Source organism: Mirounga leonina, unplaced genomic scaffold (genome assembly GCF_011800145.1).
Source record: "Mirounga leonina isolate KUSES-001 unplaced genomic scaffold, KU_Mleo_1.0 Mir_168, whole genome shotgun sequence".
In the NCBI taxonomy this organism is placed as follows: domain Eukaryota; kingdom Metazoa; phylum Chordata; class Mammalia; order Carnivora; family Phocidae; genus Mirounga; species Mirounga leonina.
The window spans coordinates 48,023,335-48,039,833 of NW_023270426.1; the positions used below are offsets into that span (position 1 = coordinate 48,023,335).

The window sequence follows — 16,499 nt, forward strand, 5'->3', positions numbered from 1 at the left end:
ATCCTATTGTGAAGAGGCTTAAGGAACTGGGGGTTTCAGGTGCAAAAAGAAAGGACTGGGGGATGGGGACACAATCTGGGCCCCTCTCTGCAGGTTTGTGAGGAGCTGATGATATGGAAAGTGAATTCAACTTGTTTTTTGCAACTCTAGAAAATAGTGTGACCTCTGTGTAACTCTCGAACCTCTTACATCTTAGTTGCTTCATTTGTATAATCAGGGATTGGACTGTTCCCCAAAGGTTCCCCTCAGTGCTGAAGTCCCATGACTAACCAGGTCCAGTGAGTGGGATTCACTGGAAGGCAGGTCTCTCAGAGTGAGCTGCCTGTGTAAGAATGGAATGTTCCAGTGTTGCTCTTGCCAAAATAAATTCGACACGAGCCACGCAAGTAATTTTAAATTTTCTAGAAATTACATTTTAAAAAGAAACAGGTGAAATTAATTCCAGTATATTTTATTTAATCCAATATGTTGAAAATTTCATTACTTCACTGTGTAATTTGTGTAAAAAATTGTTAATTTTTTCATACTTAAACGTTCATAATCCAGTGTGTGTTTTACACCTGTAATACATCTCAGTTTGGACTAGCCATGTTTCAAGTGGTCCATTGCCACCTGTAGCCAGTGGCTGCCATCTTGGGCGGCGAAGCTTTCATGACCATGTGAATGCTTACCACCCGTCAGACCCTAGTGAGTGGCTTTACATGGGACTTTTCATTGAGTCCTCACTAAGTCCTCTGAGAGATTCCGATTCTATAAATGAGAAAACAGACTCATTGAGATTATATAATTTGTACAAGTCCACACAACTAGTAAACCACAGGAGCCCCAAATGGACCTTAGATCTATCTGATCCCAGTGCCCTTAACCATTAGGCATGCTGCAGGGGAAGATAGTGAGTTCCCTGTCCTGAAACAGGATGGTTACTTACATGCAAGATGTCTGGGGTGGAACTTTGGCAAGTGGATTCCACTGGCTTGACATAAAGTTGAATTCCTGAGAAAGATGCAGTATAGGCAGTTCGTCCTTGAGTGACTCCTTAACAAACAAACATTCTTTGTCCCTGGCAGGGCACGCTTTAGTGACCTGGGTCATTTTGGTCATCAGATATCCTCTCTAAAGAAATGAGCTGGGAGTTTTCTGGAAAGATAGATCATAAGTGGTTCCTAGAATATTTTTTCAAATATGAAACTGTCATTGTGTTGACATTTTTCAAATCATCCAGTGCTTTTATTTTTAACTTGATGTTTCTGTTGAAGACATTAATGATGATTGGAAGAGGGAGTGGTGTAAGGAGGAAACGAGACTTGGCTAAGCTACAGCCACCTTAGGAACAGTGCCCTCTCCCGCATGGCTATAATTAGCTGTGTGTCCACCTTGGACTCTCAGGGGAGTGTTCGGACATTCCCAGACAGCCTGTAAATCCCCAGCAGTGAAAGGTCATGGGTCAGAGGAAATGGCTGTAATCATTCTTCTCATACAGACCTGCAGTAAGTAAGAAATGACAAAAATAATGTTTACAGATGGCTTATTGGATTTTATCCTATTTTCAAAAATAAGATATTTGGACTTCACTTTGAGGGCTTCCTCTGTCATTTGCCCTGATGATTCAAAAATGAACAGTGTTTTGTTTTCATTTTCCCATTTTCATGCCATGTGAACATTTCCTGCTGTATGAAGAAGAAAGACATCATCCAGTGATGGCACACAATGCCTTTGAAAGAAACGATGTTAAATACAACAGAGCAGCAAGAACAGTGAAACTTCAATCATCAGTTAGACCTGTTTATAATTTAAGGCAGCTTCTTTTTATGTCTCTATTTTTTAGAAAGGAAGCTATATCCAATAATAATTTTCCCGCTCATGTAAAAGTACACACACAAAGGGTCAACCCTTTGCCTTTTATGCTGAAATCTTTTCACATCATTACACAACCTGATCTTTGAGTAGGATTGCCATGAAGGACACATGAGAAAAAGTATTGTGGTTTTAGTGCTTTCAGTGGAGTTTCCTAGCTGTTAACATTTTATTGAGCAGCTCCTCTATTTTCTGCCATCTAAAGACAAGGACGCAAGCCCATCTCTTAGCTCGTCCACCAGACCTGAGGTTCTTGAACACCATCCGCCTCACTGTTGTGTCAGCCGGCAGCCAACGCCGCCCCAGCCCACCTGGGACTACTGCTCCCACTGCCCTTCCAACTGTTCCATACCTTTCTCAGACCAGGAAGAGTAACCATTGGACTAGCTCCTAAAGGTTTATAAAGTATTAAAGAGGCTCAGAAGCTTAAAGTTAGTAAAGTCAGGAAAGGGGAGAGGGTATTAGATATCATTCCTGCATCCTCCACAGTTGCAGGCCATATCAGCTGCACATCCCTCCTGCTCATCAAAAGTAGTCTCTGTCTACAAAGAAGAAAAAGTACTTAGAGAAGGAATCTACTGACATACTTGTCCCCCTGTTACTGACAGCATAATCCCACAACATCCAGTATGTAAAACCCGGACTTTGATTATCAAGCACTCACAAACTTGCAGGAGCCTCAGAGCAGATGTGAATTTCTGAAAGACCGTTCTGTTTTAAGGGATTATCTTTGAAGCTTCATTTTTGTATGCGATCGTGTAACACATACAAAGAAGCATAGGGGAGAAGCAGATTGTTGCACGTCAGGACTGCCGTCTGAAAGTCTGTCTCTTCTCAATTTTGTAAGGACCAAAAAGCTGATAATTGATGTGATCCGGAACCAACCAGGGAACACATTGACAGAAATCTTGGAGACACCAGCAACGACACAACAGGTAATTGGTCTTTGAGTGTAAAATAATAAGTACCATGTATGTGAGTTGACTTTCTTAATCTTAATGTCCAGTGTTTACTGTTACTGCAAAGACCATGTAACTGACATGGTTTGGAAGTAAGGAAATTTATGTGTTACTCTGGCCAGCTGAGTTCAGTCATAAATATAAAATCCCTATAATGGGAAAGAAATATAAAATGAGCACCAAATGTATGCTAAATGTAAATTTGTCCTAGACTAGGAAGATAATTTTAAAGCCTCTGAATGTTCATCATAAACCTCATATAGGGGCGCCTGGGTGGCTCAGTCGTTAAGCGTCTGCCTTCAGCTCCGGTCGTGATCCCAGGGTCCTGGGATCGAGCCCCACATCGGGCTCCCTGCTCGGCGGGAAGCCTGCTTCTCCCTCCCCCACTCCCCCTGCTTGTGTGCCCTCTCTCGCTGTGTCTCTCTCTGTCAAATAAATGAAAATCTTAAAAATAAAATAAAATAAAATAAACCTCATATAGTGGGTGGGCAGATAAGTCAATTAAAAGATAGTTCTGGTCAATAGGATGTAGAAAAATACCTTTCATATCTTACGTATTTGCTAAATTGAAACAAATGTCTCACACATTAAAACTGTTTTCCAAATGCTTCAGAAGTGAATGTCTTGAGTCCATCAGGTCAGAGCACCATGATCGTGCTGTAAGTAACTAAAGGTTCCTAACAATCTTGCATTAAAGTTGTTATCAACATCTTTTAAAATGCCTCATTGTTTATTTAGTTCATTCTGAATTAAGTTAATTCACTGCTCTTGCTTTTGTATCAGTAATTACCACTTGCTAAACAAAAGTTAACAAAATTATCTAATTAGATACTTCTTAGCAGAGCGGCACATAATTTTCCTGAATCATTCTTTTTTTCCTTTAAGATTTACTTATTTATTTGAGAGAGAGAGAGAGAGTGCGCACATGTGAGTGGGGAGAGGGGCAGAGAGAGGGAATCCTCAAGCAGATTCCCTGCTGAGCACAGAGCCCGATGTAGGGCTCAGTCCCATGACCCTGCAATCATGACCTGAGTGGAAATCAGGAGTGGGACGCCCAACTGACTGAACCACCCAGGCACCCCATTCCTGAATCATTCTTCATTTAATTGGTTGCCAAGAAATGACTGTTTCTAATTTACAAAACACAAAGAATGAAACCAAGTTATCTGGTGTTTGTTAATGTGTGAATATTTTTAAACAATGTGGGTGGAATATCCTACTAATTTAGTAAGAGAATTTTAGTCCTTATTGAATATTTAATTTTTCCCCAAATGTAGCATAGTCACAAGAATGCAGACTCCCAAGATCAAGTATAGTCCTGCACCTCCTAACTATGTAATTCTAGGCACTTAGAAGGATTTCTCTACCTCAGTTCCCCCAACTATAAAAGGGAATAATAATGGTGCTTAATTCATAGCAAGAACAAATGATTTAAAACATGTTAAGCGGGTAGAATAATAACTGGCACATACTAGGTGTCCAATAACATATTAAGTGCTGCAGTTAATGTTGACCGCTGACCTGTAAACTATTCCTGTGTTAGTCTATCTGTCATCTAATAATATTTGTATCCTTAGACTTTATATTGTGTCAATCAGTTGTCTAATAAAATGAATTGGGAAGATCACCAGTCTCCTTTTATTACTGTTTTTTTTTTTTAATAACCTGTCCAAATTCTATTCATTCATTCATTTACTAATCAATTACTTGGAAACTTAGGATGAACTAAAATATTCTTATTCCCTTTGGTTCAAAGACACCCTGCAGGCTTTTCAGAGTTGATAGTTTGAGAATTATTCCCTTATTAAAATAAAGGTCTCTGCCCTCATGGTTTACCAATCTCCATAAATATGCTGATGTGTGAGAGTTCAGTTGGGTTCTGGATGTTTAGGGTGTTCTCACAGCTGTGTTTTAATGAATAATGTAGTTTTAGTTTCCTCAGCTGAACTGTCCAGGAATTGAAATCCTTCCATCCAGGGACTTCAAAAATATCAGTTATCCACTATAATATATTCATTACTAAGGTGATTTCTCATCTTAGCACTAAAGTAGCCATTGAGAATCTTGCTCAAAGTAGGCCTGCCACCATTGTTATATTTCTCAAAAACATGAGATAATCCCTTCCCAAAGACCTATTCAAATTCCATGAAGAACATAAGCTGATTCTGGTCTTTGGACTCTGACTTGAGACTTCTTTTATTTTGACATTAACTTGTCTTGTACAGTTTATGAATTTGTGAGACTGGGGAATCAGAAAACAGTCAACATCTTGATATTCCCTTTTCAGGAAACAGATCATGCCAAAGATATGGTGAGCCGTGCAATTATAGATTCCCAGGCTCCAGAAGAAATGAAGCATAGTCAGTCTATGGTTGAAGATGCACAGCTACCCCTGGAGCAGAAGAAGAGGAAAATCCAGAGGAATCTTAGGACTTTGGAACAAACTGGACACGTGTCATCCAAGAATAAATACCAAGACATTCTCAATGAGATTGCCAAGGTTTTTGGAAATAGTATTCTTCCTTCTTCACTTAGCAGACATTTGCTAATCTTTGGTCACATGCTAGGCACTCTCTGAGGTGACATAACAGATTCATAGTTGTATTGCCATGATCAATATTATAGATTTTCAAAGGCTTCAAAGCCACTGATGACTTTTTTTTTCTTTAAGATTTTATTTATTTATTTGACAGAGAGAGAGACAGCGAGAGAGGGAACACAAGCAGGGGGAGTGGGAGAGGGAGAAGCAGGCCTCCCATGGAGCAGGGAGCCCGATGCGGGGCTTGATCCCAGGACCCTAGGATCATGACCTGAGCCAAAGGCAGACGCTTAACCAACTGAGCCACCCAGGCACCCCATTGATGACTTTTAATAGAAAAAATTCACAACTTCCCCAAGTCATTAGGACATTTGACACACACCAGAAATAATGCTCAGGAAATTTAATTGACAGGTCTCATCTATACCTTTAAGCAATACCTACTAAGTTTGGGGGTTTTTTTAAGATTTTATTTTTTTGGTAATCTCTACACCCAACATGAGGCTCAAACCTACAACCCCAAGATCGAGTCACATGCTCTATCAAGTGAGCCAGCCAGGCGCCCCAATACTTACTAGTTTTAAAATAAAAATGGTACTTCAATGAGAGTTCTCTCTTGTTAGTTGTCATATAGCCCAGTTGCTCTTAGGACCTGCCACTGAGATATTAACTCTGTGTCCCTGAGAATGTGCCGCTGAGCAGTTGAGCCTAAATGCAGTTAAGACTTCAAGGGTGCTTTCTGTTTTCTCATCCCATATTTTTACAGTTGGGAAACTTCCTGAGAAAGGGATCTCAAATTAGTGTGAGGAAGCATCACAGGAAATGGCTAAGATCTGTATGCCAAGGATAAGGAAGTATATATTTGAGTCAAAAGGACATTTCCTTCTTTTTATCCAAATATGCAAATTAAAATGGGTCTGGAGGTTAAAGGCAGTTAAATGATCAGGAAAAAAGTAAATGTTCTCACCTTCTTGGTGGAAAATCAACTCCGCTTCTTTCTTCCATGGAAAGTTATGGTCACTTAGAGCAGTAGACTTAGTCCTCCTAGCCTAAGTGACTCAAGGGAAGTCACATTTCTTTCCATAGCTCTGGGGTGGAGAATATTGCTCTCTGGGAATAATTAGTAGAGAAATGAACGCTTTTGCCTTAAAAAAAAGGTCTACCATGAAGGTATCCTCCAAAAGATTCTGTTTACTGGAGAATTGTTATTTAAGGACGTATGCATGTCTATCTGGATTCCTAGGTAAATGTGTTTTAATTTGTCCACATAAGGAAAATCATAGTAAACAAGCGCCATTTTCTTAAATGAAACATTTTCATGATTTACCCGTTAGAATTACAAATAAATCTTATGCCTATAAGTTTAAATATAGCCTAGCTCCTGTAAGTTATAAGCAGTTTGGACAACTTAATGTTCTCCTAACTCTATTTAAATCCAAGGAATAGTTACCAGAGTTATATCTTTCCCATCAATCTTGAGAGCTCAGTTGTTTTTGGAAACCGTGAGAAATACTTCTCAGATTAAAAAGTACATTGTTTTTTGTTTGTTTGTTTGTTTGTTTTACTTATTTCTAAAAGGAATGCATTGATTACGTGTAAACCTTTCCAGGTAAAGTATTCTTCCAAGTGGAATGTTGAACACATTCTGAAGAAATTGCTGTCTCCTAGGAAAGTCTTCCTTAGGCCCCTCTTAAAACACTATTTTTCCTTAAATTAATTGTATGGTTATTCCAAAAATGCTTATCCGCTTTTCCATTAAGGAAAAAATAAACCTTAGCAACTCTGTTAAAGTGAAATATGGACCCTTGCCAGTCTGAAGTATAAGCAAGGAAGGAGGGACACTTTAGTGTTCAGAGATGAAGGTCACTGAGGGAAGCTACAGGTTAATGGTCACAAATAGGGATTCAATAGTCCACAGTCTTCTTGTCCCACATTGGCAATATCATAAAGTCAGCTTCTTAAATCTCGTATCATAGCCTTGATTTGTTCTTTTAGGACATTCGAAATCAAAGAATACATCGTAAGCTTCGAAAAGCTGAATTGGCCAAACTTCAGCAGACCCTGAAGGCACTCAATGAGAAGGCGGCATTTTATGAAGAGCAGATTAATTATTATGACACCTACATAAAGACTTGTTTAGACAACTTAAAAAGAAGGTAAGTTAAATTCCTATGTCCGTTTGTGGTGTCCCGGTGTATAGGGGTGTCCATTCTTCTACAATCCTGGACAGTGGGGCTTGGAAGCAAACTGCTTGCTTTATTTTATAACCAAACACTAGAATCTCAATCTTGTGATTTGCTGCTGTGATCTAAGAAGTCAGAAGTGCATTTAGGAACTTTTGAATTGCCCATCAGCATTGGAATTCGAGTAGCTCAATTTGTTGTATTTTAAGCAAGTAGCTTTAACACCTGGGGAAGCACTTTCCTTTTTCCTTTTGTCTGTTTTAGTCAAAGGTGTCTCTGAACACTATGATAAAAATTAAGCTACTCTTGTTTTTTGAATGTTTACAGTAAATGATATTAATGTTAGATAACTCCAGGTGTTTGCTAACAGCGAAGACAGCCTAATGATTTAAAATTGCTTAGTGGGGCCCCTGGGTGGCTCAGTCAGTTAAGCATCTGACTTGATTTCGGCTCAGGTCATGATCTCAGGGTTGTGAGGTAGAGCCCACATTGGGCTCTGCGCTCAGCACGGAGTCTGCTTGAGATTCTCTTTCTCCTCTGCCCTTCCTCCACTAACCACCCCCCCCACTCGTGCTCGCTCGCTCGCTCTCAAATAAATTTTAAAAACCTCTAAAATTGCTTATGGGTTTACAAAAATATTATTGACATAAAAGACAAAATTTGGCAGTTGCCTATTATCCGTTAGCATACATATTACAGATTTTTTATACGCAATGTAGCCACTTTTAATGAGTATTCTTTGCTCATAATTGTTCTTACTTCTAGACTAAGATTGATACTAGTCGAATTTTAATTACCCATTTAAATATGTAATGCAATATTTTCATGTAATCCATGTAATCAAATTGACAGTAGGAAATGATGCTGTACAGAAAAATCAACTGCATTAATCATAGAAGATTTGATGAAGGGAGATAAGCAAATTTAAACCGCATCTATTTGGGCCCCACTAGCTCTGAATTTTAATTCGTTTGCTTGCAGCCTGTAAATTACTTTTACTCTGTTCCTGGGAAGAAGAAGTTGATCAAGCTAATAATACCCAGAAGAAATAGGGTTGTTAGAGGGGTTTTTTTTAATATATTTATTGCAACTACTTGAAGGCATTTTACAAGCTCTGCAGTTGGGTGAGCTGGATTTGCATTCTAATTTCCTCTTAGATTGTGTGATCTGTGACCCAGCCCACTGAATGTCTCTGGAACTTCAATTTTCTCATCTTTAAGGTGGCAGGAGTACCAGCTTCACAAGCATTGTTATGAGAGCTAAATGAAACAATAAGAAAGGGATTTATTTATTTCAAAGTACTACGGAAATGTCAATTTTGCAAATGTGAGGCAATATTCATAAAGTACTTAGAACATTGCTGGCCACATAGTGTTTATTAAATAAACTAAAAAAGTCTTAATAATACCTTTACTTAAGAAGTATGCAGTTCAGGGCGCCTGGGTAGCTCAGTTGGTTAAGTGACTGCCTTCAGCTCAGGTCATGATCCCAGGGTCCTGGGATCGAGTCCCGCATCGGGCTCCCTGCTCTGCGGGGAGCCTGCTTCTCCCTCTCCCACTCCCCCTGCTTGTGTTTCCTCTCTCGCTGTGTCTCTCTCTGTCAAATAAATAAATAAAATCTTCAAAAAAAAAAAAAAGAAGTATGCAGTTCAGATTAATGAACCAAAGCTGCTTGCAGAATGACTTAATATAGCTACGAATTTCGACATGCCTGAGAAAATAGAGGACAAGTTTTATGAAAAATGTTAGTCTGTAATTCAAACTTCAGTCACTTTGAAAATAGCTTTCTCTTATATTTCAGTAGTGAGGTTTTATGGTCTAGGGAAAATTGTCACCTACTATCGCAAAATCTCGGAAAAATCTCACCTTAACTGTTGCAAAATAAAAAGTTTCGTATTCAGGGCAGTGGGGCCCAGTGTGAGCAGTGGTGGGCACCCTGACAAGGTTATTGCACCACCAGAAACCTCTGACTTTGCCATCATGACAACAGACAGTTTATTCTTTTGTCAGAAATTCTCGAAGATCAATTAAACTAGATGGAAAAGGAGAACCCAAAGGGGCGAAAAGATCCAAGCCGGTGAGGTACACGGCAGCAAAGCTGCATGAGAAAGGTGTCCTCCTGGGGATAGACGACCTTCAAACAAACCAGTGAGTGTGACCCAGAATCTACACAGAGCACAAGCGCCCTCTAATCACTCCCATAAAATCCGACTCCCTTCTCTTAGGTTTCTTGTGGCCTTTGAAGAGAGCTTCATTTGGTCTCTAGTCTTCCCATCAGACCCCAAACATCTGGTGCTGTGGGTTGTAGGAAGTGCTGAGCGGGTCACTGTGTTTCCCATGGCTGGCCCGGTGTGTTTGGATTTGCCCGCCTCCCCTTTCCCACCAAAAGGACTGAGTCATATCAGTGAGAATGAAAAGCTGCCTTTTGGTCTTGAATGATAAGAATTATTTACAAGTGCAAAATAGTACCTTTCTCATTTCAAAGCCACAGATTGTGTGCCAACACCCGGGTCAGGGCCATCTGCGGTGTGCTGTTGGTGTGTGTATTTGACCTAGAGGGGAAAATGGAAACCCTCCGCTGCAGCCACGTACCACGTGCCAGTGGGTTCTCTGTGTTAAAGGGACCATGAGCCTTGTGTCCCATCACCGTTGGGGGGGAGCCAGACTCCCCATGTGCCCTCCTCTCCAACTCCTGCCTTCTCTCCAGAACTGGGCTCTATTCCACTTATCCCAGCAAAGCTTCTCTTGACTCCACCCACTCAGAGAACATGCTTCCTCATCTTTATAGTTTCTATAAAAGAAACCATCCATAATATTCAACTGGGTGGTTCAGTCGGTTGAGCGTCTGACTCTCTTGATCTCGGCTCAGGTCTTGATCTCAGGGTCGTGAGTTCAAGCCACACGTTGGGCTCCACATTGGGCGTGGAGCCTACTTTAAAATGAAATAAAGTAAAGTAGAATAAAATAAAATTCAACCGACCTCTCAGCGGTACAAGTCAACATTTAATCCTCACATTCTGTGAACCTCCTATTTCCAACTATATTTTATGATCTTTAAGAACAAGGATGACATTTTAATAGCATTTCTTTTATAATAAAGGACCTACTTCAGTGCTCTCAGCTACAGTCCCAACAAGAACCATTAAACCTAGGTTAGTGAGCAGAGTGGGGAAGGGGTATGATAGGAGGTTTGGGGGATTAGGATTTTCCCAGTGGACCTTGCACTAAGCCTGCTAACTAAGGATTCCATTAACTGGTGTCAGCTTTACACATAAATTTGCAGTTCCACATGTGTGAGTATCCCTTTCTTCACTAGGTTTAAAAATGTTACATTTGATATCGTATCTACTGAAGATGTGGGCATCTTTGATGTCAGATCCAAATTCCTTGGTGTCGAGATGGAAAAGGTACAGCTCAATATTCAGGTAAGCTGGGATTTCTGCAAAGTGGGGGTGAGTTTTATAATGTGGGGCATTTGTGCCTCCCCTGGCTTCCACCCTTCATAACAGTGAGGTTCACCGGAAGACCCCTGCAAGCCTTATTTGCCAATATTAGCTTTTTAAGCATTGATGGTTTTTTAAAAAGCTCTGATTTTTCAAAATATTAGAACTTAAAATGCTTTTAGATGGCAAACCATAGTGGTCAGTATTTCTAAGGCATGTTTCCATTTTGAAGCTTAGAGGGTAAACATAGTATAAAAGTATTGAGAGCTATATGAAGGCTGGCAAGTTTTCTTTTATTAGGAACTTGGATTTCTTTCTAAGACTACATATGCCCAGGATTGGAACTTTCCTGACCTCATTTCTCCTTCTTTCTCCTTCTTAGAATCATTTTTACATTAGTGTATTAAATCAATTAAATGCTTAGGGGGCACCTGGGTAGCTCATCTGTTGAGCATCCAACTCTTGGTTTGGGCTCAGGTCCTAGTCTTGTGGTCAGTCATGGGATAGAGCTCTGCACACTGAGTTTGCTTCAGATTCTCTCTCCCTCCTGCTTGTGTGCTCTCGCTCTCTCAGATAAATGGATAAATAAAATCTTTTTAAAAATTCTCTCCCCCTCCGCCCACTCACACATGCATGCTCTCTCACTCTATCCTTCTCTTTCTCTTTCTCTCTAAAATAAATATATCTTTTTAAAAATATCTGTTAAATGCTTAGGATGATAAGAATGAAAGACACTGTGCAAAATAGTTATCTATAAGTAGAAAAATGGTGTCTGCAGTCTGAATTATTGCCTTTTACTCATAAGAACCACATTTAAGCTAAATATACTTGAACAAAAACTGAGACATCCAATTTCTGTGTCCAGAAAACCACCACAACAACAGAAAATGAAGGGAGTGTGCAACCAAATGTTTACTCCCAACCTCTTCTTAATCCTTAGTGTACGATCGGCTAAAAGAAGTATCTGGGGGGCCCCTGAGTGGCTCAGTCATTGGGCATCTGCCTTCAGCTCAGGTCATGATCCCAGAGTCCTGGGATCGAGCCCCGCGTCTGTCTCTCTGCTCAGCAAGGGAATCTGCTTCTCCCTCTCCTCCCCACTTGCGCTCTCTCTCGCTGTCTCTGTCTCCGTCTCTCAAAAAAAAAAAAAAAAAAAAGAACAAGTATTTGAGTTTTTCTTTTTCACATAAGAGGTTTTAAATGGAAATAACACCTAATTACCTGGGTCCCAAATTACTTGTAAAATGGTTCCCAGGTACTCTGTGTGTATCTACACAAACCATCTTGATGAGCCCCTGCAAGTGACAAGTTCTAGCCTCACCGCCCGTGGAGCCAGTGGCCGAGAACCCTGAAATGACTTCCCCCTCCTAGGAGCAGATGCCAATCCCTTCTTTTCTGTCTAGCATTCCTTGTAGCTTAAAAGGAAAAATTAGAAGTGAATATGATAAGGCCATTGAGATAATGGAGTAAATTAGAGTCTAGAGAGAAAATGAAAGATAATGTGTAATTATGAAAAGTATATATAAGTACACAGTATTGTTTTCTACCTTATTTTAAATGTCACTAAATGTATCCGTCTAACTATTTAACTGAAAAGCTTGAGTGACCCTATGTACCACTTAGATAAATATGGGAAGAGAAAACCATCTGCTCCAAAGTGGATTGTCTTGGTTAGTCCTTCTTCTCTAGAAGTGGCAAAGACATATCATGTGTTTGTCAAGAAGGAAATGACCCAAGGCCAATCAACATCAACTGGACAGACGAATTCCAAGTGACCAGGAGACACCTGTTCAGACAGGCCTCAAGAATTCCATGGGACTTCCTTTGAACAGTGGAGCAGATACCAAGCTTCACATGCTCCTTTGTTAAGGATTCAGTATGCAGTAGGATTAGCTATTCACGCCGTTCATCTATACACGTAATTGATTGCGAAATGTTACTGCTTAGCTGCCCCAGATTTTGAAAGTCATTAACATATCACCAGGCTACCTACATAATTTGCAGGGCTTGATGCAAAATGAAAATGTACAGCCCCTTACTCAGAATTATTGAGAATTTCAAAATAGTAACAGGAGAGCATTAAACGAAGTGCAGGGCCCTACTGATCATGGGACCCTGCGCAGGTTAAATGCCCCAGTAGCCAGCCCTGCATCTAATAGCTAATAAAGTCAGACTTCTGTTTATACAGAAGGCCTTCAGACAATTACATTATCACATGAATTACCAAAGAGGACATGATGGCCAGGTCATTAGTGTGAGACAAGGCCTGGCAACAGGACAGAAATTTGTAAGAGAATTAAGGGAGATCGCTTCTAACATTATTTCTAGGTCTTCTTCTCCCACTCTTTCCTCAGTTCCTAAAGATTATATCCTAATTAAATCCTATATGTATTGGCAGTATACCTAACAAAAGGGTGCGACCTAAGTGAAGATGTTCTCCTGTCACAGATAATGGCCAGTGTTCATCAAGGGCTACAAGGTTGACTCGCTTCCTTTCCCAGATGAAGAACTGAGAGGTTCAGAGAGCTCGTTATACAAGAGGCAGCTGGAGTCCAAGTTCTTCATCACTCGGCTCCATTGCCCCTCTCACAGGATTCCAGTTAATCCTGACAAGGCATGGGTGGCTTACAAAGAGCTTGTGGACCTTGATCTCCTGTGCCCAACAGCACGCCTGTGAAGTAGGCAGTGTTCTCACAATTTGCACACACACAAAATACAGAACTTCAGAGAGATTGTGTGATGTTGCAAGGTCATAAGATAGCAAATGGTGGGGTTAAGTCTCAAATCTGACCTTCCATCCACAAGTTCGGTCATTTCCTTTGCTCTCCATGTTGGGGGACCATCTGATTCCCCTGCAGACACCTGCAGGTGTCTCTTACTTAGAGCTGAGTACAGTTGGAGGTAATTGAAGAAGTGGAGAAGGAAGCTGGGAACAGCCGAAGTTCTCTCAAAGATGATTCCAACTTCTTAATGGAAGTTAAGCAAGTGGCCTTGCTTAATGTAGATACAAGACATTATCATTAAGAACCAAGAAGTTTCCAGAGCTAGAAACAAGAAAATGAGGTCTTGGGTATTAGTCTGTGGGAGTTCAAGAATGATATCTTCTATTTGGGAAAGACCTTCCTGTCCTGTGGTGTTAGGAAACATTGCTGCTTATCTCATGCATATGACTGGTGTGACACATTTACTAACTTTAGCAAGAGGTGATTTCCTTTGTTTATGTGGTGGCAGAATGATTGACTTGAGAATAAGGACTTGTTCTCAATACAGGAACAGAAGTAATTTGAATCAGGAAGGATTTGCTTTATACAGGGGTCTCCAAATTTCTATCACACAACTTCAGTACATAACATGATCATTAATGCCCATTTGTACATACTTATTTATAAAGTATACATGCCCTTATACTCTATAAAATATATATACAGAATGTAAACGTTTAAAGAATGATAAAAAATAAGAATAAATAGGAGTTCTCATATTCTTTTTGCTTCCCAAGGAATTGCCTTTCTTGCTCCACTTTTTTTTTTTAAAGATTTTATTTATTTGACAGAGAGAGACACAGCGAGAGAGGGAACACAAGCAGGGGGAGTGGGAGAGGGAGAAGCAGGCTTCCCGCTGAGCAGGGAGCCCAACGTGGGGCTCGATCCCAGGACCCTGGGATCATGACCTGGGCCGAAGGCAGACGCTCAACAACTGAGCCACCCAGGCGTCCCTCTTGCTCCACTTTAGAAAACACCACTGTTCTAAAGGCTAGAACCCATCTCGCTTGAATATTTATATTTTGAATTTTTCGATTAAAAAGTATAATTACATATCTGATATTAATTTGATGATGGTTTTCTGTTATACAGTGCTTATCAATTCTAAAAATCTGTTTTCTTTCACTTAGGTAAGTGATTCTCAAAGTATGGCACTCAGACCAACCATGCCATCATCACATGGGAACTTGTTAAAATGCATATTCTTGGGCCTCACCCCAAAGCTACAAAGTCAGAACTTCTGGTGGATGGGGCCCAGCGATCTGTGCTGTAACTAGCTTGTGTTTTTAACGGGATGATTTTGATGCACACTCCGTAGTTAGGTCAACTGAATCTTATTTTTGTTGACAGATTCTTCTAGAATGTTTTGTAAATGTGCAAAATGACAAATTTGAGATTTAATGATGATCTTCACAATTTCAGGATTTACTTCAGATGCAGTATGAAGGAGTAGCTGTAATGAAAATGTTTGATAAGGTTAAAGTGAATGTGAACCTTCTCATATACCTACTGAACAAGAAATTCTATGGAAAGTGAAGTGCCTACAGAAATTTCATGGAATCTGTATCATCTGGATTAAGAAATGAATCTGTTTAATATTTTTGTTGTTAAACATGATTGAAATCACTGCTTATAAATGTGTGGTTTTTTAAAAACAAAACAAAACAAAAGAGACCAAAACTGTTCTGAAGAATGTACCCATGTGCCTTTTTGATAATTTAATACTATGGTAGAATAATCCAAAAAAATGAATTAATGTAAACACTTCCACATTATACTGTGGTATAGGGACTCTGATTTAAAACTTTGGACCTTCTGTGATTTGTTTTAAAGTAGGGAGAAAATAAGTTTAGTTGACTAGAGACAAATCTGTAAACCTATTTTCCTATGAAAAAAATTTTAAATGTCCCATTTGAATAATGTAATTCTTCATAGATTTTTTTTTTTTTTTTGGTCTATGGAGAAATAGAAACCTAATTATTTGTAATGAATTATTTACACAGATATTTAGTTCTAAGCCCTACCTTCTGGGAGTTACCAATTTTAAAGAAGTTTTGTGCAATTCAATATGAAGTTTTTATAGGTAATTGAAAGTGATAATACAATAACACTTTCTGTATAAAAGTATATATTTTATGTGATTTATTCCTACTAAATGAAGTGCACTACTGCCTCATGGTAAAGACTCTTGTTCCAGAGCCTTTAAGTGACTAAGGAACACCACGGTAGCGATCCCCCCTAAGCCCCCACCGCCACCCCTCACAGTTTATTTGAATACTTAAATTGCGCCTCTCAATTTTTTGTAATGCGATAAAAATCAGTATCTAGATGGTTTTTAAATGTATTCTTTGAAAATTGTTTTCTGTAAAATAAATGTTACTGAATTACACAAATTTGGCTTTTTAGTTGTCTTAATCTAAATCTGTTGAGTGGGTAGAAGGTTCTTGGTGGGGCTTATCAGGAAAAGAAACAACATGCCTGTAGCTGTACTTCGTAAGGTGCAGAGTAAACTGCTGTGACCAAGAAATCCAAAACCCTGTGGCTGGAACAAGAGAGAAGTTTGTTATTGTCAAAGTCGGCAGTTCAAAGGTAAGTGATCAGGCCCACAAGATTATGTAGGGCCCAGGCTGGCCATTTGGCTCTCTCCTTATCACTGATTCCCAGCCACAGAAGAGGGAAAGAAGTCCAGGGCATGCGTGTTGTTTTAAGTCACTCGTGTCACTTCTGCTTACATCCGATTGGGCAAAACTTAGTCATGCTGCC

At 39.7% G+C, this 16,499-nt stretch overlaps 1 protein-coding gene across 4 annotated transcripts in view; it reads left to right on the forward strand.

Annotated features, from left to right (window-relative positions):
• The window catches only part of IQGAP2 (IQ motif containing GTPase activating protein 2), a 289,919-nt gene extending 273,693 nt beyond the window's left edge, over nucleotides 1–16,226 (forward strand). For 2 of the 4 annotated variants that reach the window (XM_035014677.1, XM_035014676.1), the window contains exons 30-35: nucleotides 2,702–2,789; nucleotides 5,101–5,313; nucleotides 7,348–7,508; nucleotides 9,545–9,682; nucleotides 10,851–10,959; nucleotides 15,159–16,226. In XM_035014677.1, the coding sequence (XP_034870568.1) occupies nucleotides 2,702–2,789; nucleotides 5,101–5,313; nucleotides 7,348–7,508; nucleotides 9,545–9,682; nucleotides 10,851–10,959; nucleotides 15,159–15,272 (823 nt within the window). In that variant the 3' untranslated portion in view covers nucleotides 15,273–16,226. The remainder of the gene's footprint in view (nucleotides 1–2,701; nucleotides 2,790–5,100; nucleotides 5,314–7,347; nucleotides 7,509–9,544; nucleotides 9,683–10,850; nucleotides 10,960–15,158) is intronic. The other 2 variants (XM_035014674.1, XM_035014675.1) reach the window with 1 other exon arrangement.
• Nucleotides 16,227–16,499: the final 273 nt, after the last annotated feature.